Here is a 24349-nt window from a genome sequence, read left to right as displayed (position 1 = left end):
GTATAACACATTTAAAGTTTTGATAAGACAGCAGGTGAATAAAGGAAAAAAAGAAAATAAAAAAGTGAAGAAACCTTATTTGCTCAATTGTGTATACTTTTTAAACGAGGTGGATTCATTTATTGTTTTAATAGTAACACTTAATCTACCGCAAACGCAAAAACACTGGCGTCTTTTAAAGGAGATGGGAGATCTTTCAACATATCAATTGCCGCAAAGGAGAGAGATTGCTTTTCAACCTTAGATTTGTGATGGTTTCAAAGAAAATAGTTTGATTTTAGCTCATTTCTTGCCCGTTAGCAACAGATATCGAGCCACTTCTCAAGAGGAGAGAGACTAAATAAAAGAAGAAAATTTTCTTGCTTTTATGACAAGAAGCATGTGGCCTAACCCTTAACCCTAACCTTTAACACCCTTTGGTGCTGTCGTAAACGCGATGCTAGATCCATCTCTCCAAAGATGGCAGCAATCAAGAGAGATTAACGTGCGTTGTGTCGCGTTGCTTTTGTAATGTTCAATATATATCCAAAACCGACGTTTTTTTTGATGAAGAGAAAATGACAGATTGTTAAGTGAAATAATAATAATAATAATAATAATAATAATAATAATAACAATACTTAAGCTTTAAAATAATATGACATTGCGCTGCCTGCTGATTTATAACAGCAGCAAGGACGCACAAGTTAAATACGTTTAAAAACTTAAGTAAGCAGTTCCACATCCAAAAATGGAGTTGCCATAGTCATGATCAGTTAGAGAAAATAAATCCGCGCATAGAAAATAATAAATTTGAGCAAGAGCCAGTACAATGTAGATTGGGCTATTTAGTATTAGTATAATTACATTGGTGATTATTGATTTTTTTTTACCTTGAGGTGTACAGATTTTCGAAGAGCGCTCAACTGTTATAGGAGCAGTGAATATTCTTGTTGATAAGTTCAGGACTTCAGGAGGGTTCATCGTTTTATTACTACAACTTTCTTTCGTATGACCAAAGCGTGACCACACTCATCAGGTAACATTAACAACCTGCCAGTAAGTGAATACTGGCGATATATAGACAAATGCGTGGTTACTATGGTGCGGCTTTTTTTCTATTCACGTTACTTTAAAGTTTTTTAGGACATATCTGTTTGTGTGGGGGCATGAGCTTGCTAATTCGTTTCGTCTGTTTAGGCTTCCTAGATCTTTTTTACAGATTATTATGAATTTCTCATAAAGGCACAAATTACATTTCTTTCTAATATTATTATAGGGTTTACATTTCCTTAGGATTTTCCATAGCCATAGAATGGTTCAAAGCAATACCAAACAAAACTCAACACGTCTTCATAACCCTCGACGTGTGACGTCTACCCATCCATCTCAGAGCGACTCCTCATGAAAGCGCTAGACTATGCATCCCAATTCACCAACGTTACTCAACAAGGTTGCCACATTATCATTCACTCAAAAAAGTCAGTCCTATCCCACCAGAGCTCACCTTGGGCAAAAAAGAATGCTGACAACATGTTTGATATGACGATGCGTTCATACGACGGCGGTGAAACCTGCGAACTAGTTGGTACGTACATCCTGTCCTTACTCGCCTGAAAATTCAAAGATAAAGTAGACCTCTACCGTTACGACGGTTTGGCTGCATGCAAAGCAACAACAAGAGAAATTGAGAAAACAAAGCAAGAGGTCAGCAACATTTTTAAATCTAACGCTCTCAAAATGACAATCGAAGCAAACAAAAAAACAGTTAACTTCCTAGAGGTGACATTTGACCTCACAAGTGGGATCTACAGGCCATTCGTGAAACCTGCCCCCTAGGAGGATCACAAATGGATTCACAGTCCAAGAATCGGCGAAATGTAGTTAATTAATGAAGTTTGAAGGGACCAAGGACAGACAACCCCTGAATGACATTTTCATTGGGAGCAAAACTTTTTATGCCCTGAGCGGGATTTGAACACACGTCCCCTTGACTACCGGTTGGGTGTGTGATCACCACTACACTATCAGAGCAACCATGCTGGCTAAATGGCCAATCTAGACAGCGAATGGGAATTTACGTGGTTATCCCAGAACCTTTTTTTTCTCCAACTAGATGACACTGGATCGACATGAACAACGATTTACAGGCGGACGAGAGAGAAGAAGACAATTTGTACACAAGTTAAAAGGGTCTCTCGGGCCAACAGCGCATCTCTGCTCCCCAGGAGGATCCGCACAAATGGATTCACAGTCCAAGACTCGGCGAAATGTATAACCAGGAGGATATATGTATGAAGTTAGTGAAGGAACCATGCATGGACGCACAACTTCTGAACGACATTTTCAATGGGGAAAATACAATGGTTAATAGTTACAAGGCTTTTACCTTGCCACACTTTAAATACTGTGCTCCGGTTTTAGTTGGGTTATCATCTGGTCTTTCTAATAAGCTGGAGCTTACAAATCAGTACACTATTAGATCTCTTATGAATATGTCCAAGTCATCCTCATATGGTGACCTACTTACCTGTGTTGACCAAAAGACTCTAGAGCATCGTAGATATTCTCATGCTCTCACCCTTTTTTTATAAATGCATGTACAATACGTGACCGATCAATATTAAGGAAATGTTCATATTTCGTAATAGTGGATATGACCTTAGTTAACAAGCTACATCAACCTGCCTATAACAGTAGATTTATGAAAAGGTCATATCTTTACATCACCTCAAGATTATGGATCAATCTACCTGATTGTGTTAGGAGCACCCCATCTCTTAAGATCTCTTAACGTTTTAAAGACAATGCTAAGTAATCTTAATTTGGATTGTTATATAGCTAGTTTTCCCCTTATTTATTTCATCCTTCTTATTTATGTCTTAATATGTATGGATTTAGAGTTATTTGGCACGTTCACTTTTAAACGAGTCTTGTACTCATCCGTGTAATGTGGATAAATAAAATACCATACCACACCATACTCTCATTGTACCCTAAGAAGGCTGGTTTTGCCGCGCGGAGATTAGAAATTTCAGTCTTCGAGTGCTGAAAATTATTTCACGATGTATTTTTCCAGTGTTTAGGCAGCCTTCAGCAATGTCTTTATTAAAGGGAGAACATAAAGAGTCAGTGATACTTTCTTTCGCGCGCCTTCTGACTGCCATACACGAAGGACATATACTGATCAAATTTCTCAAGTCTTGAAGGACCACAATCAATGCGGGCAGGTCTCAGCGGTCGCTTCACCTCGGGTATGCTCTGTTCAAATGAGTTGAAATGACGAATACACCTTTCTTGTATGCTGCCCATAGTCGATTGTAACTGTCTGCTTTTGAATTGTTCCCAGGAACAGCGCTCATTGTATGAACGACAGATCATTTTCTCAGAGGGGTAACTGAAAATGAAGGAAGTGATAAACTTTGAAGATTGAGGTCATCTGAATTTTTGGTATTCTCAAGAGGAAAGCTGAAGCTCCGACTTCTGAATGCGATCTGCACAAGTTACCCGGGTTTCTGGACTTCAGTAAAGAACTCGGGCCAGGGAAATGATTAATAAAGAGACGCCGGACGGGTCCCCAGAGAAATTTGGTTGGGGGTGTACAGCCCGCTTCCTGAAACTGATACCCCATTTCAGACATATTTCTGTGGTTGCACGGTTGGCGTGACAATTTGAGAAGGGCTTTTGTTGATGGTCTTATCACCTAATGATGAAGAAGTAGCTTCTTCCAAAACATCCCCAATTCAAGACTTAAGTACGTAAACCATACCCTATTTCAAACAGAAATGGTCAAAATCGATACCCTATTTCAGACCAAAACAGCTAAAAAATCATCCCCTTTTGGGCCGCATATACCTACATAGCCCATATAAGGTAGCCCCCTTCCCCTGGGGACGGGTCTTTTCATAAGAAAAAATCGCGTTTTATATTCTTTTCATCATCGTCGCCATCATTTTCATCATCATCATCACTGCGACGTCGTTGATGACTAAGATTATTTTGTTTCTGTATTACGGGAGGAAGTTCCCCTTCCACTCTTCTCGAGCTCGAGCGTTGTCCATAACTTTCCCAAAATGAGCGTTCCTGATTGGCTATTACAATGCGTGACAAATTGACTCGAGTGTGTCGCGAGCAGCGTTGTCTGGACTCTTATCGACAACGGCAAATTAGCCAATCAGATTGCGAGATTACAAGCAACTGTGGCAAAAAATATAACATTGTATGGCTCTTATAGAAAGAAAAGTCGAGTTCAGCCACTTACTCAAGCTCCTGTGCAACTCTCCTGGCTTGCTTTAACGTTTGTTTTGTCGAATATCGAAAGAAATCATCTCTCTTGATTTTCATCATGACTGTACCCTTACTTACTAACATCAGCTTCCTTCCTGTTGGTCTGACAAGCTGCGAGACATCCTGAAAAATTAAAATCATTCACTACTTTCCCATTCCCATAATGCAATACGTTTTAGGAGTTCTTTGCATAAAAACAATACAAGTGATTTACTCTTGGGACTGTAACATGCTTCAGTGAACAGGATATCCATTGTCTTAATGCACATAACGCCCCAAAATGAAAATAAAATCTGGTTGTAGTCTTAGATGGGAAACGCCCGGATCACTTTTGCCACAAATGGGCCCATTAAACATGTTCTTTTATGTAGAATTAAGATTCAATAAAGTACTCTTAGTAAGATCTCAATGATGGATACAATGTAAGCGAATCAGTGAGAATTTACTCGAATTTTGTATATAAAAACTAAATAAATAAACAAATGCGAAATATCGTAGACAAGTTGATGTGCTTTATTGAAATTACGACTGAATCCGGCGTCATTTTTTAATATGGATACCGAATTTTTCTTCTACTTCAGTTCGGTAATACTTTAACTGAGATACACAGAACTATACAAGTGACCTCCTGTTGTCTGTAACCCTGACTCGTGATAAACAGTTTTGGAATGATTGTGGAAAGTAATTACGCAATTGCAATTGCTACGCTTAGTGATTGGTTTAAAAATCTCGCGCCAGTTTATCCACCAATGAGAATGAAAACCAAAACCAAGTTACATGGAATATTGCTATGAATTTGGATTGGTTCATTGCGTGTTTACAATGAACCACCTGTTGTGATTGGTCGAAGAAATTACTTTGGTATTTGTTTTACGACACTCAATTGAAAACCGCTCTATACGTAAAGAAGTTAAAAACTAAGAAATCGTAAGTCGTTAAAGAGGTTATTCAGTTTACATAACACTCGTTGCTACGCCATTACTTACGAAGATATCTCCTTTCTCCATGGATGCTACATCAAGATAAACCACATCTTTGTTTAATTTTCCAGTCTTAGAGTCGATTTTGATCAGATCAGAAAAATCCTGAGAAAAAGCCTTATCCTGCTTCTCTAGTTGAGAAGGAATTGCCTCCATCGTTGCTTGTTCTTGTTGTATTTCTTCCTCGTCAATGATGTGTTCATGAGATGGTGGGTCCATCGCTTTTAGATTTCTTTTAACCCCTGAGGCTTCATCGTCGGACGATTCTGAGTCAGACCACACATACCTGCACATATCACATCAATCATTGTGAATATATTGTACACTCTTTTTAATAAGAAAGTTTTTTTTTTACATTTGCAATATTATTTACAGTGCACACTACTTACAAGATTAAAACTGACGACGCCACTGATAACGTTACCAGAAATAAAAGTATCAAAAGCACAATTCACAGTTACAGTTCGTTCAAAACTAATACTAACTACTATTCATCCCCAGCCCCCTCAAAAAGGAAATTATTCTTACATACTTACAAAACTTACAATAACTACTAATCCCCCTCACTTAGAAAGGAAATTACCCTTCATTAAATTAAATGATTCCGAATACTCCTTTTAATAAGAAAGTTAAGTTTTCGATGAAGGTGGAAACGAACGACATTACCTCAAGTTTTTGAAAGTAACAAGAAGTTAAACTGACCTTTACAACTTTCGGCTCAAAGTTTTCAATAGACCGCATTACAATGTGCCAACTTAAGACTGGTTAAGAAAACGAAGCCAAGCTTTTAGCTCGTTCAGTTAACGCTATTGTGAAAAAACACATGTACAGAGCAGTCATTTATTTCTTTCATCAACCTTTCACCATACCCATTGTGTTCGTCCACTGTCTTGTTTTCGCCAAAGCTGAAAGAATTTTCCAAGCTTTTGTGGAGTTCTTTGATCCAAATTTTAGAAATGTCGGTCTGAAATCTGTTTTTCCTTCTGACGAGGCCCTTGGGATAGTAGATTCCCTCCTTTGTTATTCGTTTTGAGTGAACTTGTTTAGCCTCAACTTGCCGCAAATCAAGTACTTTGATGACTGAGCACTTTCCCTTGAAAAGGAGGACAAAATGTAAAACGACACACTCTGACTATATACTAAGCCACCCATTGACTCACCTGATAACTTCATACTGGTTGACTGGCTGATTGATCGATCGATCGATCGATCGATTCATCGATTCAGTGTTAATTAACAAATAGTAAATCGCGTACTCTTCGAGTAAAAGTTGCACGCGGGAGATTGCTAAGTTGTTTCAGTCGGTTGAGCATTGGACTACTCACGTTGCGGAAGGTCGCGGGATCAAAAACTCCGGCGGGATCACACTCAGGGTCCTAAAGTAACTGAGGAGAAAGTGCTGCCTTTGTAATGACATCTGCGAATGGTTAGAATCTCTAGTCTTCTCGGATAAGGCCCCGTCTCACAACCCTTTAATTTTCATGGCCTTGTGTGGGACATAAAAAAACCCCACTCACTATTCGCAAAGAGTAGGGCAAGGAGTTCCAGATGTTGTGGTCTGTCCTATGTGGTACAACTATCCACTTTTGAACTCCTAGTATAGTGCATTCTGTTTAGGAGCATCGAATTATAGCACGAAAGAAGCGTAAGAGTAGCACGAGGCGATAGCCGAGTTGACTCTAGCTTCTTGAATGCTTAGTAAACCTCCCAAGAGCAACTGTAAATCGATAGTTCACGCTGAACTGTTTACCATTTGATTTATGACATTTTGGGACAGTTTGTGAAATCCTTTGTCTTCTTTGAATGCCTCTTGCTCATTAACTCGTCGAGCTAGCTCTCACTTAGGCTCGCAAAAGGATTTGCAAGTGGATCGGGCAAAATACCCGCTAACGGGTTAAAACATGACATTTTAAAATCTTTTTTTTTCATATAGCTGCAAAGAAATTTCAGCAGTTTCGGTGGTACACTGGTCGGTTACTATGGGCCTTATTCGCGCGGTGGCCATATTGGTCTTAGGAAATAGATTTCATACCCCGAGCCTCGAGTTGAAATGTTTGGGAACGAGTTTCGGTGCATGCGCAAAACAAAAGTTTTCAATCCCTCGGGACTCAACATGGCCGGCGTGTGATTAATTGCAGTTTGAGGAAAAAGGAATTATTTTTTTCCCGCGCACGTGTCAATGATTTCGTGGTCACCATTCGTCCACTGAAAAATTAGAAAATGGGAAATTGACAAATCAGAGCGCGCACTTTACTTTTGCAATGTTATAAATGGATGGATGTATGGATGATGGTTTGATGGATTAATGGCCAGACGACCCACTGACTGATAGTCGGATAAATTTTTCGACTGACGAAAAAGATTGAAGAAATTATATACACAGCTAATGAATGAAAAATGGGTATTGTATCCATCAATGACTGACTTTTGAAGAGCGCACTGATCGTAACGCACTAACTGCCGGACTTGTCGGCTACTACGTATAATCGACAGTTGACTGAATAAATGAGAAGAGAGCAAGCAACTAACATACCACTCGATGGAGTGGACGGCGAAGGATAGATGCCATTGGATTTGAGGGATTAGATAAAGTGGCATTTTTTTTCATTTATGTGATAACGTGCATTGCATGCGACTTACCTGCATACAGAGATAAATCCAATTTAACTCCTTACCACTGTCTTTCACGATTACCTCGTTTATTTTCCACTAAAATTAAAGTTTATAAAACAGTATAAGATTATTTCGTGAAAATACGTAAATTGCTTAATGTTTATATAGAGGTAAGTGATTAAAGTGTAATGTGAAGTGCTAGGTTTCAACCCCATTTGAAATATGCGTTAGCTCTATTTATGGAAACGGAACCACACAAGGACAAAGAAAAACTGACCAGGGTGGGAATTGAACCCAAGGCCTTCGGTTTGGATCACTGCTGCTTTACCGACTGAGCTACAAGATCAGACGGGAGCAAGTCTTGGGAACTGAAGATCTTGAATTCATGGTAATGAGGAGACAGTGTGGCCCAGTGGTTAGGGCGCTTGCCTTGAGATCCGGAGATCCCGGGTTTAAGACCCGCTCTGACCACTCGTTGAATTTGAACCTGGTCGTCCCTGGTTCAACCTCCCTGCTGCACTTGTAAATAGCCAACTGGTTTGCCTCCGGCCAGTTGGGATTCTTAAAAGTTGTTGTTGTTGTTGTGTTCTGTTGTTTCGTTGATTGTTTCATTGGCCCTGAAAAGCCCCTATGGGGAGCGGTCAATTAAGTATGTATTGTATTGTATTGTATTGTATGAACATGTACAAGTACAAGGAAGGATTACGTTTTTGCAAACGTTGGCCGTGTAGCACTTATATTTGAAGAGACTTAACTGATTACAGTGTAATGTGAAGTGCTAGGTAGACTCACTTGCTGAATTTGTGCCTCAATGCAGAGGTTTATAAGGGCGTCATCCTGCCATAGATCAAACAGGGGCAAAGTCCTAAAATACCGGTAAAAACGCTTTATTTTAGGTTAATATAAAAGGAAAGGAACTAATTGGGGATATTGTAAATTGAAATTGCCTCTTGTGATGCGGCATCGCAACACACGCTCTATCATTTTTTGGAAGCTGAACATGCCTTCTCTGCAGGCCAAATGTTTGATGAAAACATGTCCTTTACGTTGCTTTAACGCATTTCTAAATTATAGCAGTGGGACTAACCTGCAAGGTCGACTCAGGTCCCAGTGACTTCTGTTACTCCTTTAGGGTGCAGGGATGGCGCAGTGGTGAGAGCATTCGCCTCCCACCAATGTGGCCCGGGTTCGATTCTCAGACTCAGCGTCATATGTGGGTTGAGTTTGTTGGTTCTCTGCACCGAGAGGTTTTCTCCGGGTACTCCAGTTTTCCCCTCTCCTCAAAAACCAAACTGATTTTATTTGCGTTAACTTGCTAATTTCAATTTACAGTGTCCCCGATTAGTGCTCTACAGCGCAATCTAGTATTAGATACTTAGGAGGAGCAAGGGTGGCACAGTCGGTTAGTGCGCGGCCTTGGTGCAAGAGGTCCCGAGTTCGATCCCCGGATCTCACGTTTCGACTTCTTTCCTTTCAGTGTAACCTAAGTAGCTTTCTTTAAATACCCTTAAAACGGAGCACTGATGAAAAGAGGTGGGTAAAATGAGCGCATCGTCGGCTTCCTGGGAGAATACTCTCTAGAGAGCAAAGGAACTTCCGACGTTAAATAAGGTGTACCTTTACCTTTCCCTTCCCTTTCCTTTCCATTAATCCTAGGTAGTGAATATCAATCCACTTGTCCAAAGTTCGGTGTTCTTCACCTTGGAACAGCACTCTAGCAAATTTTCTCAAAAGTGCCGCATCAGACTTATTGACTTCTGACTTTTTTTGGATGCTTTTTTTTCCTACTTTCGCTCTCTATGATGGACGTACTTTTCTTCTTTCCCCAGAAATCGGTCCCGCCCGTGGTGATGTGCTAGTGGCACGTCATTTTAGTATACTCAGAAATTTCGTTGATCCACAAATCGCCGCGGCATTTTCAGTCTGCTTGGTTTCATGCAGTCAGGTTTTTCGTTCATTTTTGCTCGAGCCTTAACTAATTGTTATTTGTGGGTCTCTATTGTTTGCGTATTTCCCGTTAACAAACGTTAACAGCGCATTTACAAACTTACCTGCAAAATTTTATCTTGTCATTTAGCTCTTTGTCAAAAATTATTGGACATGTTTTTGAGAAAACGTCCTTTTCGACCACCAAAAGTTCGGCGTCTTCTCGCACCACAACCGAAGCGGTTCTTCTGATGTTTCTGAGAAGGGCAAGCTCCTGTTAATGGAACAAAGCTTAATAATGATGCCTTCTCTAATGAATACTCCACATATATAAAGAGTTAGGTTAATGATGTCAATATTTGTTTATGTTTGTATTTTTTAGTGGGCTTCATATCCTCCGTGATAAATCGGATGAGCCGTTAACTGAATTGTCTGTGATATCTACAGCCTATCTACGCACGTGATTTTCGTCCTTTTGTAGTGTCACACAAACGTTTTTAATACCTGGTAGAATCTTTCTCTTACCCCAAAACTATCCCCACGCTGCAACGTAATGGCCGTGTGCCACGTCACGTGACCTGTCTTAACCAATTCTTCCTCTACATTCACAAATGCGGAACCAGAGAAGATGAAATAAAAACTGAGACCCCTGTGTCCTTTGCGCAGCACCACTCGCGGATGCTCCACCCTACAAAGAAACGTTTTGGCCATGTTTAAATGCATGTTATTTCAAGCCAAAAAAAGAGAGAATACTCTTTCCTTTGAAAGCAAGTTACATTTTGAAGTTAGCTGGTTCGTCACCAGGTTATTCTTAGAAAAAGAAAAAAAAAATGCTCGTCCTTATCAGTCACAAGTAACATGTTTTATCTTATTCATCCCAGCCGACTCGATTAGCTTCACTATTTTCAGCTTTTGGTAAATATTAAAATAAGTGATGATGATGACTACCTAGTAACCATTCATTCACTCCGTTGGCAATCATTCTTCAAACTACCCGGCCCAGAAGAACAGGCCGCAACCATCCATGGAATAATGATGTAGCACACATTCTCTGGTAGATTTATTGCAATTTCAAAGTTTTGAAATTCTAACACGGGATTAAGAAACGAAATCTCGGTGCTTGTCTTGCTCAGTTCGTCGAGGGTGAAGTCAAAACAAGAAACAGGCAAGCCAAAACTGTATAGACATGTGCTTACTTGATATATGTCATCGCTCTGCACATGGCTAATTGAATGCGGTAGGTAAATTTATCATAAGCTGTCAATCCCTTTAGCACGGAGTGCAGCTGACGCAGTTCGTTTTCTGTTCTTTCCATGGCCGATTTTGATAGTATCTTCTTGGCCCAATCAGGAACGTAGGCATATTGCTGCAGTGGTACAAAATACGAAAAGAACTTAAAATGAGTGAAGGTAGAGCAGGTTAGAGCTCTCTGTGACAAAATTACGATTGTTACGGTTAAGCAGGTTAATACCGTGGATATTAACTCCCGGTAGGTATTCTTTGGATCAAAAATTTGGTAATATCAACGGAGTTGATAATGTAAATTGGCCACCGTACAGAGATTCTGAAACGGTGGCCAATTTACATTATCAACTCCGTTGATATTACCAAATTTTTGTATGCTACTTCCCCACCGATGGAGCACCACAGTTTCTTTAGAAACTACCCTCTTCATTCTTTGGATCAAGTTGGTAAACTAAACAAGGTATACTTCTAGCAGATAAAGAAATTACAAGAGCCGACACCACGTACAGTTGTTACTAGGTTCAGGGGTAAATTTGGTTTATAATCATAAACTCCTTCATTTTCTTTATTCTCTAGTTCACATTCCTTATAATACACTTTGTTTGCCTCCCAAATTTTGCATAAACCATTGTTTTCAAATGCCCTTGGGAATATGCAGTGTTCCAATAGCATTTAAAAAGAATGGTTTATGCAAAATCTGGGTGGAAAACAAAGTGTATTATTGAGAATGCGAAAATAGAGAATACTACTGAATTGAAGGAATAAGCTTCAGCCTTTTAATTAAGGGCTAGTCCCAGGCTGTGAAGCACTCTTCTTCATCTTTCAGGTGTAAACAAGTGCCATCTTGAGTGGGAGGAGAAATTATCATTATCTTACTGATTAACTTTTACCTACCGATTTTCCTTTCTGGTACAGTGATTTGTTGAAGAGAATCTCCTTGACTTCAGTATTATCGCGCAAGTTACGGAAGGATTTCTGAGTTGCGGTTTCGGATGTTAAATCAACGGAATAAGTCATGAGCGCCTTGAGTATGCGAGAAAGTATAATCAACATACGGGTGGCCCAGCGAAATTTGCTTCTTGCCTGCAGAAAAAAGTGGCAAGAAATGAATGCTGCTAAGTCTTATAACTGAGAAAATTGGGCCAGCTAAAAGAGAATTTTGTTGGTTACAAAATAAAAGTAGCAGGGCATATAAAGGCAATTTCTTTACCGTGTAAGAGTCTACTGGACCGATTACTTAATGTCCTTGGTCAGGTTGCTGTGGTAGGGATCATTGTCACAAGGGCGTTATTATAGACACATTAGTTTCACTTATTATCTATAGTAAACACCATTTTCACCACTCGCAAAGCTCAACTGATGAAAGACTGGATAACAGTAGCAGTTAATTAACAATTTTCACTCACTATTTGCCGTGTCCACATCCTCTTTTCTGCAAGCCATTTCTTCTTCTCTGTGAAACTTTTGAAATTATAACCCGCGGCTGAGACATTCATTGCCATGACAGCAAAAGTTGCGCTTCTTAGTGTGGGTGCTCTCTTTCTCCGCTCTTCTTCCCTTCGTTTTTGTTCGGCCTCTTGCATGGCCAATCTTTCTTGCTCTTCCTTTTCCTTCTCTGCTTTCAGTATGCGATTGATTCTCCGCCTGGCTGATTGTTTTCGTATTTTCACTGTCAGATCAATATCACATGAGCCAGCAGTGTATTCCGACTCACGAAGCCTCAACAAATTCTCCTGAGATGATGTAGTTTTCGAAGTTGAAGACGGTCTCACCAAAACTGACCCTGTAGATTGAATGCGTCGTTCGGAGTCAAATGAATCCACGTATTGCCAGGGTGCTTCAACTGCTGAGTCCATTGTCGCTGTATTTAGACAAATTTTGTCCTCAGGCTTGATGTCATCTGCCTTTACGTTTGTGTGACGTATGTTTGTTTTTTCGAAGGAATGTAGGAAATCATATCTTCCTAAATTACTATTTCTGTTTTTATTACACGAATCCATGAACTTCGCTGCTTCACACGAAAAGTTTTGTCTTTCAACAAGAAGAGTATTACCCCTTGTCTGTAATCGCGCCTCTGAAAAGAGCCTTCCGACATTGCCACTATGACTTTCCTTGCACGTGTCTTTGCTGTCACATGTAATTTGGTTGCCATTTTCATCCAGATCTATCACACGACTGCCCTGACTATACCGGTCTGCTATTTTTTTGTCACTATCTTTGAGCAGTGGTGAAGCTGAAACTCCGGTTGTGTGAACAGCAGAAAGTCTCCTTCTGACAACACTCTTTTCTTCCATTTTGAGTCAATGCAAAATTTAAACCCACGGCTGGTAACAGTTAATAATATTTCCTTGTTGTTTTTGTTTGCTATTCCGTTGGTTTGGTAAACAATATCAGTGGAGACTAGTTCCCCTTTGCAAGTCAGGGTTACTCGGAATTTTGCAGATTTTTTTACCTTAGCTTTTGTCTTTTCTTTATCCTTAGTTTCGTATAATTCCGCAAGACTGCTGCGATTAAACGTTTTAGCTTTGGTTACACATTTGGAGACGCAAAACCGATGCCGTGTTTTCTCTTCGCCTCTTTTCCACTTTTTCCATGCATCTGATTGATGTCATCTCCTTGCATAGAAACTTAAGTTCTATATAGCATACAACCATATGAAAACTTGCGGAGTTTCAAAGAAACCGTCAGAAGCGGTGCTAACGAATTTATTAATAGCATGACTCCTCTTGGTACATTAATGGAACTGATTTGCATCCTTACAACAAAACAAAGCCCAGGCACATTTAAAGAATACAAAGATTGTACTGTTCGCATCCCTCTTGAGAATAACTTTCGCAATTTAAGAGATTTGTGGGGTTTGATGTCATTTGCATATCAGTTTATTTGTTAAGTAGTGGCTGCATGCCCCATGACAAATAAATTTCAGTGCGTTTTTGTGGTCCATAATGATTACCAAACATGCCTTTTTAACCCAAATAAACTGGGATGCATGTGGATGCGCTTCGCTATGTTTAAGGTCACAAACATCGCCTCCAAACGTTTCATATGACCAGTGGTTAACATGAATAGTTATGTAACAAACATAAATTTCTTGATAAATTCTGGTCGCCAGAGAGCATGTCAATCAACTTTTAAACCAACCAAAAAAGGAAAAGGATGAAATTAGTGGAACTGAGTATAAACACTGAATTCTGATAGGTTACAGAGAGCCTATTGACCTCGACATCTAGATGGAATGTGGTTTCTTGAGCTGGCAAGCAGATCGAAAGCTGACAAAAACTCTGTGAAAGGAGGCGAATAATCTGAAACAAAGGCCACTAGAGATATCATGTGATGGGAGGGATGGGTAGGTAGGTGCTTCATTAATTGCTCTTTAAAAGGCCTCTTTGGGCCATCTATCTACCAACAAGTAATCCTATCCAACCGACTACCCTGTCGGTAAAAGACTAGCTTGGAATAGATGGCTGTAGGTATTCTGGCCATGCAATAAATGCCACAGAAATCGATGGAATTTTTAAATTGATAACTCTTTGCTCGACGTCATGGTTCCTGTCACTGCGATGCGGCGACCCACTACTGATGATCTCAATTCGATTTCAGGGGTGTTTTTCGTAAAAGCCCCTAAATTTTTGAGGGTGTATTTCGGGTGCAAAGAGTCAGAGGGCCTGACCTTAGATGGGGTTTTCTGTTTTAAGTGTGCGTTTAAAGTGAATTTTCGTCGACAATATTACCACCTTCTCCAAGCCCACCAGATTCTCTGAACACTTCTTCAGCGAGGATCACACCGCTAGTGACACTTCACCTATTCCAACCGTATTCATTCATTTATTCGTTCATTCGTTTGTTCGTTCGTTCGTTCGTTCAGTCTCGATATTCTTATAAAATATCTTCTTATAAAAAAGAGTGTAACATTGGTAAGCAAAACAACGGTGCATAGAAGTGAGCAAGGCACAAGGTATTTTTCCTTGTGGTAGCCAAACTGTGAACTAAAGCTATAAGATTTAATACAATGGAGACGAAGCCATTCTTTCCTGCGATGTCCGGAAGTTTGATGGATGGAAGCTTAAATGCATTTTGGCGATTATTTGGCAGAATTGCGAAAATGGATGTAACAAAGTATGGAAGTTAACTATTATGTTTCTGATCACTGAAACATTTATTGGCAGAACTTTGCACAGTAAGATCTATATGCGAGGATAATAATAATAATAATATAGATTTGTAATTGTTGTGAGTTTTCTCTCTTAGATCATGATGTGTTGTTTCATCGAATATTTGCAGGACCTCGCGCTCAAGCAATCTCCAGAGTGTTTGGCGGCGTTCACCCTGCGAGTAGAGCCTCTGTAAAACTCCACGGAGAACGAGAAAGAGAGGCTCTGCAGAAATCGTGTCAAGTCTTTTAAGTCCCCGCAGCCCAATTTTCTTGGCTAGTCACTCCGGTCAAACCGGTTTAGGCGGCGCGCGCATCATATTTTTGACAAGGCGAAGGTCAAAATCGAGTCTGCAGTACGAAAATCAATATAGCGTCTAGGAGTGCGATCGAGACTTGGCCTGGGTTTGAGACTGTCACCAAGCAACGGCTTGCGCATACTCATTAAGACTTAACATGATTTCTGCAGAGTCCTTTCTTTCTCGTCGAGTTAACAAAAGACTCTGCTGGCAGGGTGGGCAGCGTTCTGCTCAAATGCAATGCATTCTGGTAAAAGCTGGTGAATGGCGCCGTTCATCGCGTCGCACCGGCATCGCAAGGTCACCGCGAGGTCACGAGTTTAAACCCCGTCGAAGTCCTAAATTTTTCAGGCTTCTCTTTGCGTTCGTAACTGCGAGGATCATAGCTTCACTTGATTTCATATCCGCAGTTCAGTATGAGAAATTTATTGCCCAGAGGAAATAAATGGTTTTATGCTGGGGGTGACATGCGTAGTTACCGTATTTACCCGTGTATAAGTCGACCTTTTATGGCCTCAAAAGAAGCTCCAAAAATCGCCCTCGACTTATACACGGGTCAAAGATTTTGAGCCAAGTTCCAGCTAAGTAATTTATTCAAAATTAACATACCGGTAATAATGTTAACGTTGTCTTGGGCATAACGACGGCAGTGGACAAAAGCCAACGTAAAAGACTTCAAAACGAATGTAAGCAATTCCAGTTGAAATGAAAAAGGATTTGTCCAACTCTAAATGTTGAAGATACTCACAAGCACAAATATGAAATAGACACTGGAAATTTTCGTTTTCCAAAGGCAGAAAGCTCTAAAAGTCATTTCTGTTTCTTCGAATAACACACGATCATTCAACGGCTTAGTAACCTGGCGCAATACCTCGTGTTTGCGTGCAAGCATCGTCACTCGTGTTGCGTGAAAATGCTGGTTGGTAATGAATGTTTTTTATTCTTTATACAAACCTGGCAGATTTAAATGCTTTTGCAAACTTTGTATTGTTTAGTTTATGAGTTTTGTTTTGTTTGTCATTTGAGAAATTATAAGTCAAGGACCAATTAAATCTTGCACATTTTCGCATCGTTCCCAAGTTATTTTCAAAGATTGACTCCTGCTTCTGTGATGTTGCATTGTGCTTATCCTCTAAAGCCCTTTATCCTTGAACAACGAAACAGGTGAGTTTGAGGTTTACATGTTCGATTTTCTGAGAACTTTTTCGAAACTCAAAGACAAAATGCCCGCATATATAACACCTGTTTAACAACAAAACTATTAAGCGCTTGAGGCCCTGATTTTTTCGTGTATCCACATTTCCAGAAATCGAAGAATACAAGGTTAGTGTCCCATGAACATTTAACAAAGGAATTAAGAAATGGCGTTTTTTGCCATCAAAAATGGGGGGTCGACTTATACATGGGATCGACTTATACACGGGTAAATACGGTAGTTATTTCCCATGTTGCAGTTTGGGCTTTCCTGTCATCCTAGAACTTCTCTAGATCGTTCGCCATGTGCTCAAGCTAGATGGAGGGCTGCTTTCACCATCTGATTCAAGAGAGTCAAAATCAACTTTCTCTCTCCCCTCCCTAATTTTAGTTTCTTGTGGATGGCGGCTGTGCCCTCACGTTTGCTGGGATCATGTCTTCTATATGTGGGTATTTCCTAGGTTACCATGCTCATTTTCTATAAACGGCCCAGCTCATCAGGGCTTGGCCAAAATACCCCAAACAGATTGAGTATTATTTGTGTCCCAGCAAACAGATTTCGCCCAAAGCAATGCCTTACCAACAATATTAGTCTTAATGTATGTAGCATGAAGCAAAAATGATTCAATTCATACATCATTTCATTTGTGGAATCAAAACACTTTGATGAAAGCGAGTATTGAATCGTTTGTTTCCGAAAACGAAGAAGTGCGATATTCGCAAAACACAGCCCGTTACGATCCTCGTCCCCAGTCTCCGGGGTCCTCGTCAGGAAAGCCTAGAATAATGACCCCCTCCCCTCTTGGCGACCATACAACAAAGGAAACCGTTAGCGCTTTTAGACGGAAGCCCGAGTAATAAAGCGTTCGATAAAGCAAATGGCAAATTAAGTAATAAAAAAGCTTTCTAAAATGTTAAACATAAATACTCTTTTTCTTTGGCCATCTCAGTTGTATCACAAATAACACACAAACAGCGGTGACAAACATCAGTAGCGAAAAGCTTTGTCTTTATTAGTTTTTGTCACGTCCCATTGTTACTTAATAGTTAATAGCTAATAAGTTTTAAGCAAGAGCCGATACAACGTAGATTTGATTTTAGTGGTGTGCTATATTTGGGCTGGCCAAACCAGCCTTCTTCAGGTACAATGAGAGTTTACATTGAATTGCTTCTATGTACATATATATATATATATAGTAAATCGATGCTGACGTAATACTGGAAAAAATGTGATAAAACATGGCAGTTACAACGAATTTGAATTCAAATACTAAGAGTCACGGAAAAATAACGGAAATCACTCAAAACAATAAACTGAAATCTAATACGTTTCGTTGCGGATATTAAGCCCGTTGGGATCAATTGTCCTGCCTTTTAAAATTAAAAAAGCTTCCCTGGCCTTACGGATTGAGTCTCTGTTAGAAAATATATTTTCGATAGGAATTAATTGCATGTCCTTAGAGATATTGTGGGGAGAGGAGAGGAATGTTCTGCTACTGTAGTAGGTTTGGATTTGGTGTTAGCGTTATCTAAAGTGCGGCGGTGTTCATTAAAACGGTCTTTTAAACGTCGTTTAGTTTCTCCTATGTACTGTAGATGGCATCTGTTTCATTGAATCATGTAGATAAGGCTTTTAAACAGAGTTAACTGAATACAGTTTAATGTGAAGTGCTAGATTTCTATCCCATATGTACCATGTGAGCGTTAGCCCTACTGTTGGAAATGGGCCCACACAAGGACAGAGAAAAACTCTGACCAGGGTGGGAATTGAACCCACGACCTGCGGGTTAGATCTCCGCCGCTCTACCGACTGAGCTGGTTAGTCCATGGAAAATGTAAGGACAGGTAGCGCAGTTTTTGCCACAGCGAAAAGAACCGGAAGGAAGTGCGGAATTAGAATGAGTTACATTAGGGGACAAAAATTTGGTTTCATCAACGGAGTTGATAATGTAAATTGGCCACCGTACAGAGATTCTAAAAGCTTTTAGAATCTCTGTACGGTGGCCAATTTACATTATTAACTCCGTTGATAAAACCAAATTTTTGTATACTACTTCCCCACCGACGCAGCACCACAGTTTCTCTAGAAACTACCCCTTCATACATTAGGGGACAGTTTAGCTGTTACCAGCAGGTCTCGAAGGTTAGGCGAGCGCCTGAAAGCCACAACAGGTAGATGTGGGAAAGCATTTTTTGCAACTGTCAGAAGAAAGAAGTAGATTGTAGTGTTTTTTTATTATGTTGAAGTGATGGAATATTGGTCGTTATGAAAGGTATGCGTTCGGATTTGTTTATCTGTTTACGTTATAGGGTATGTATGCGGGGAATGTCTGCAGCGTGTTGTATTTGTTTAGTAAAAATAAAAAATTAAAGTAAAAATAAAGTATGTATGTATGTATCTGATGTTTGTCACCGCTTTTTGTGTGTTATTCTGATAAAACTTCGGCGGTCATTTCTTGATTAAGACTGTAATTGTTTTAATTTTTTCCGTTTTAACCCACTCATTAATTTTCGCGTGATTTTATTGGCTACTTTACGTCACGTGGTGGTCAGTTACCACGCAATAAATCCCGTATGCGTCGATATTTGTCCTGCCATCATTTCCGTCGAAAGTAAAGAAACAATGCTAGCCATCCATAAATTCTCTGGCCTGCGAGCGGGCTGTGTTAGGGAAGGGTTATAGAATATACATCACCCGCTCAGCCAGACTACTATTGGATGCGGAAACAATGACTTCTTTTCTTCCGTTGAAGGCAAATTTGAGTTCGAAAAGAAATCGTAAACATACATACATAGATACATACATAGATACATACATTGCCTGATGATTGCTTCGTGAGAAGCATGAAACTCGGAGTAGCAAATAAATGTTTTTGACCTAGTTCAAGTCTACGTATCTAGATACATACATAGATACATACATAGATACATAAATACATATTTAATAATCCTAGAGACTATACAGGATACTAAAACAGTCAGCGGCGAAATAGAAAAGGGGTAAAAAGAAGTATCGCTTCGTGATTTCATGTACTTTTAGAATATCCGCCACATTGTAGTCCAGGTAAACGCTTAGAAGGCGTCTTCTAAGCTCAGCCTTTGGTGGCTATAAGGGCCGGGTAGCTCTGGGAACGAGAATGGTTCAAAGACATCGAGAAACCTCAATCCATCTTTTTTTGCCAGCAACACCTCCAAGGTATTATTTAATCCACCACCAAAAAATATCTGCTACGTTTTTACATTGTCTTAACTAGTTAAGGTATTCCAAGTGACTTACATGAACGCAAACTGAAGGAAAATAAGGCCAAAATGGGTGCTAGAAAATGCGGAAGCGATTTAAGTCTTGTCTAACAGAGGAAACAGCATTGGTGACAAAAGGAAGGAATTACTTTCTACATCGGAATTACAAACCAGGGCTTCATCACATTGCTGAAATGTTTTCAGTTTAAAGGTTTTCACTGGAAATCAAGGTTTACTTCTAAAATGCAGGTAATGATACGCTTTCTCAAATTCATAAGGGTATTAGGTGCCCCTTCAACTGTAAACACTGACATTTACCTACGCACAACAACATTGACAGTAGGGTTGCGCCTAATGACATTTATAGACTTAATAAGAATGAATATTTTTATCTAGTAAAGTAGGATAAGGAGAGATTCAGTGGCACATTATATTAAAAGATGTCACCAGTCTACATTTGGCTCATCCTCGGTGTAAAAACCTGTGAAACTCACAGATGACGTAACACAAAGGAAAACAAAAGAGCAAAAAAACATCAAACAATAACCTAACCCCACCACGAGCTAACAAAACAAAGAAAAAGTTTCACAGGTTTTTACACCGAGGTAGACCCCTACATTTCATAACATACCTTTCATGGTTGCATTGTGGAGTTCTGTTCTCTTCAACTACTTGTTCAGTTTACTCTCAACTTCAATGTTCATCAGTCAGTCTAATCACTATAGTTTTTGGCAAAAGATTGCTGAAGATACATCCCCTGCTGCACTGTCTTAGTCTGAAATGTTCCTCACCTGTTAGCACCAACAAAACTGACAAAAATTGATTATTTGCTCTGAATGCTTTGTTTGTATCTACACTTTTCACGTTATTATTGTTTTATTCATTACCATAAGACTATTTTGCCCGATTTTTAGTTTTGCTCAAAACCATCCAAAATTTTGCAAGTTGCCTGTACTTTAGTTTCCTTTGCAGCCGTTATTGGGGTGTGGCATCACGACATCCAAAAAAACGGCTGCAAAGGAGACTGCCTGTACTTGTAAATGAATTTAAGAACAATGCCCTCAGTGGTCCTCTTTTTACTCTCATCTGTGCTTCATTTTCAGGAAAAAATAGACATTCAGGTGGTATTGAAACCTTGTGGTGTTTTGCTTATTTGTACTCTAAAATATTTACAAACAGTGTTTGTTTTTCCAGACCCAAAGTATGCAAACCAGTAAACAGCTGATTTGGTGTACTGATTGCAAGTCATCGCATACTGGACACGCTGGCTCAGGATTTACGGAATCAGATATATGCCATCGTCTGATTATTTCACTAATAAAGTGTTCAAACACCAACAGAACAGAGAACATCGATTTTGAGAAATGTCTTGAAAAGTATGCAGCAGCCAAGTGGTTTCACAGTGGAAAGGTTCCTGTCAAGAAAGGCAAATTTAAATTTCCCCTGGTACACTGGGCTTGTGTTCTCGGAAAATACTTAATTTTGGAATATCTTGTAACTGAGAAAGGATTTGATCTCTCTATAAAAGTAGGCAGACACAAGGAAGGTCCTCTACATTCTATGGTGCGGCATCTCAGAACTGGCTTGAATGCACAGATCCCTGCTGATTACATATTAAGAAATGCATTTTGCAACATATTAGATGTTTTCCTGAGGTACATGCCAGAGGCATTCAGTGAAAAAGATGTCAAGACGCATGATACAATACTGCATTTCTTGGCAAGGCGTTGTAACATGGATCCATGTTCTCGCATTTACCTAAAAATCCTCCTTGCAAAGATTAAGGAGAGTAGCGAACTCTCTGCTCAGACAAAAGATGAAGTATTATCTGCAGCGAACAAGAAAGGGAACACATTTCTTCATCTTCTGGTATCTGATGAGAGCTCTGCTAGGACTGTGACATATTTATGTGATAACTTTGGTTCCACGGCTCAGAGGATTTCCAAAACATGGAACAATTTGCACAAGACACCACGTCAGATCGCTGTCGAAAAAAGATGCTTTGCAATGCTTAGGGCTCTCGGAGCACCAGCTGTAGTTTTGAATAGTTTGTCCAGAGGCTCAATAACATGGAAAGAAGAATAACTGCATTCACTTTTTAACTATTTTGTGAATGTTACCCAGTCACCAGGTTATTGAGCCAAAATGTGAGGGTTACCAAAACCTTGGAAGGAAAAAATCTTCCTATCTTAAGGAAGGGAAAAAACCAAACTCATTGGCTAAAAGAGGACAATAATAAGTTATGAACAAGCCAGAGGTAAACTTCTGTGTAGTGATCAAGAAAAACTATCCTTTTATGCTATGCTGAAATGCCATTAATTTCAGGCTTGCTTATTGTTTAGTTCATCTGATACTTCTATTACATGCATAATTCACATACATAAACTTTTATTTTCCCTGGAACTTTTGAGTAGCTTTAAAATATAAAGCTAACCTTTTTCAAGGAACAAATAAAATATAATCCAAACCAAACAAAAAGAAAAGAAGAAAAGGTTAAATTACTTCGAAATCATTCAAACTTGTCATTTTAAAATGGCTCCTAAAATATAAATAATGAGAAGTTCCGATAGAATCTGGAAGGTACATGTAGCTGGACCAGTGTACTGCAGTATGATAAGAAACGAAATGGAGACCATAATTGAAAGTTCTTGATTTAATGAGGTGATGATGTAGTTACCATTGCAAGCAACCTATGAGTAGTAGAATGGAGAGTAAACATATTTCTTATAAAGCTCAGATAGTGAGTCAAAAAGAACCTTAAAAAAATTCTGAAGAGGTTTTTTGTATAAAGAGTTCAAGTTTATCTTATCAAGTAGAATTCTATGCACTAGTCTTTAAAATAGCTATTTAATGCCTCTAATTTTTCATAACAATAATGGAAATGTGGTAAAATTAAAGCCTAGCTTGTACACTCTCACAGGTGCCTTTCTAGGAATTAAGTTTTGGAATCTTAACATTACACTGAATTGGTTATTCATCTTTTTGCTAGTGGAAGAAATATGCTATCCAAGTGCTTTCAGTTGTAAGCAAACAATTTGATCCCCCTCCCGCATCTCAATGTTGTTTTCTGGGGGTCATGAGCAGTTTCCTGGAAATGAACACTTTCCAAATCAACATTGGATATGGCGAGCAGAAGTAACTGCTGTGGAATTCACAAGGGAGAAATAGTGAACAAGTGTGTTTTTTCAGTACCATTTCCTTAATGAGTTTTGCCCACGATTGTGGTTCTGGGCATTGCTACCAATATTGCGAGTTTTTTCAAAATAGTGTATGTTATTTGGAAAGAAGTGGTGGTAATTTCGGTATTTTGTTGGGTTAAGAAGTCAGAAGGGAGCAGCTTTAAGGTGGCTCAAACAAGTTTCAATACTTCCAAGTAACTCTCGGCACTACAGTGCTCTATCACGTTTCAGCTATATTATGGTATCATATGAAACAACAGTAATTATTATTGCTGAGCAAGATGCAGTCATTATTGTGCCGTAATAATTATGTCACTGTAGCAACAGCCAAGCCCTGTAAAATCACCCTTTATTTTATCTTTAGTTGTTCATATCTCAAAAACTAACTTAGGGACCCCCCTTTTTTATTGTTGAAAAGTGTTTGGAATGTCAAGATGAAACTTTCTGCAAAGTTTAAAAGAATTTTGCAAAGGAGATTCGGAACCACCTTAACCTTTTGACGTCCAAACTGGCCTAAACCGGCCAGACTTACTCTGTCTAACGCCAGACGATTTTACTCGTTAATGGGGAACCCCTGGGAGTCAATGGGTTAATTAATTAGTAGTTTTGTTTATTGAAACCTCTAGCAGATTATAATCTGAATTACAGGTTTGGTCAGATATAACTATTGGAGTAAATGGATACTTATAAATGCTAAATACGATATATATACATAAATAATACAAACTACACTAATAAACATATTACATCAAGTCAGTAGCGTATTTGTTTGTGACAAAGTCACCAAACCTATTTGTGGCAGTTATCTTAGTTCTTACCCTATCTCTTGATCTGAGTGAGTAGTAGGCGGAAGCACTCATAGATTCTTAACCGGGTTATCCAGATTAAGCTGCGCAATAAATTTGCGACAAGCCGCTGATCTACGATCTTGGAGAGTTGATATACTGGCTAAATTTAAGGCCTCACTTTAAATTCTGTGTTTTTTTAAGCTGGCTCTGATTGTGCTACAGGGAAGATATCATTGATTTCACCTTCATGTATTGTTATAAATGTGCCAACCAAAGCCTCATTGGCTGTTGAAACAAAGGGTCTTTTGTTCCTGTTGTTGGTGCATTTTGAAAAACAACTTATAAAACTCATTAATAATTCATGATGGGAAAACAAAAGAAATGTTTTATTAATCAATATCTGTATTTCTGATACAGCTTTCTCTTCATTTACATAAATGTTTCTCTCAATTTTCAAGGTTAAAATGTC

The 24349-nt window shown here is 39.2% G+C and overlaps 1 protein-coding gene across 1 annotated transcript; it reads left to right on the top strand.

Moving 5' to 3' along the window:
* Positions 1 to 19809: 19809 nt before the first annotated feature.
* Positions 19810 to 23845, top strand: LOC137974772 (uncharacterized). Its single transcript, XM_068821747.1, has 2 exons — positions 19810 to 20162; positions 21108 to 23845. The coding sequence occupies exons 1-2, from the start codon at positions 20157 to 20159 to the stop codon at positions 21996 to 21998; spliced, it is 897 nt and encodes a 298-aa protein (XP_068677848.1). The 5' UTR covers positions 19810 to 20156; the 3' UTR covers positions 21999 to 23845.
* Positions 23846 to 24349: the final 504 nt, after the last annotated feature.

This window comes from Montipora foliosa, chromosome 11 (genome assembly GCF_036669935.1).
Source record: "Montipora foliosa isolate CH-2021 chromosome 11, ASM3666993v2, whole genome shotgun sequence".
Taxonomy (NCBI): domain Eukaryota; kingdom Metazoa; phylum Cnidaria; class Anthozoa; order Scleractinia; family Acroporidae; genus Montipora; species Montipora foliosa.
Note: the sequence above shows the minus strand (reverse complement) of the source record. Positions and strands in the feature narration are given on the sequence as shown.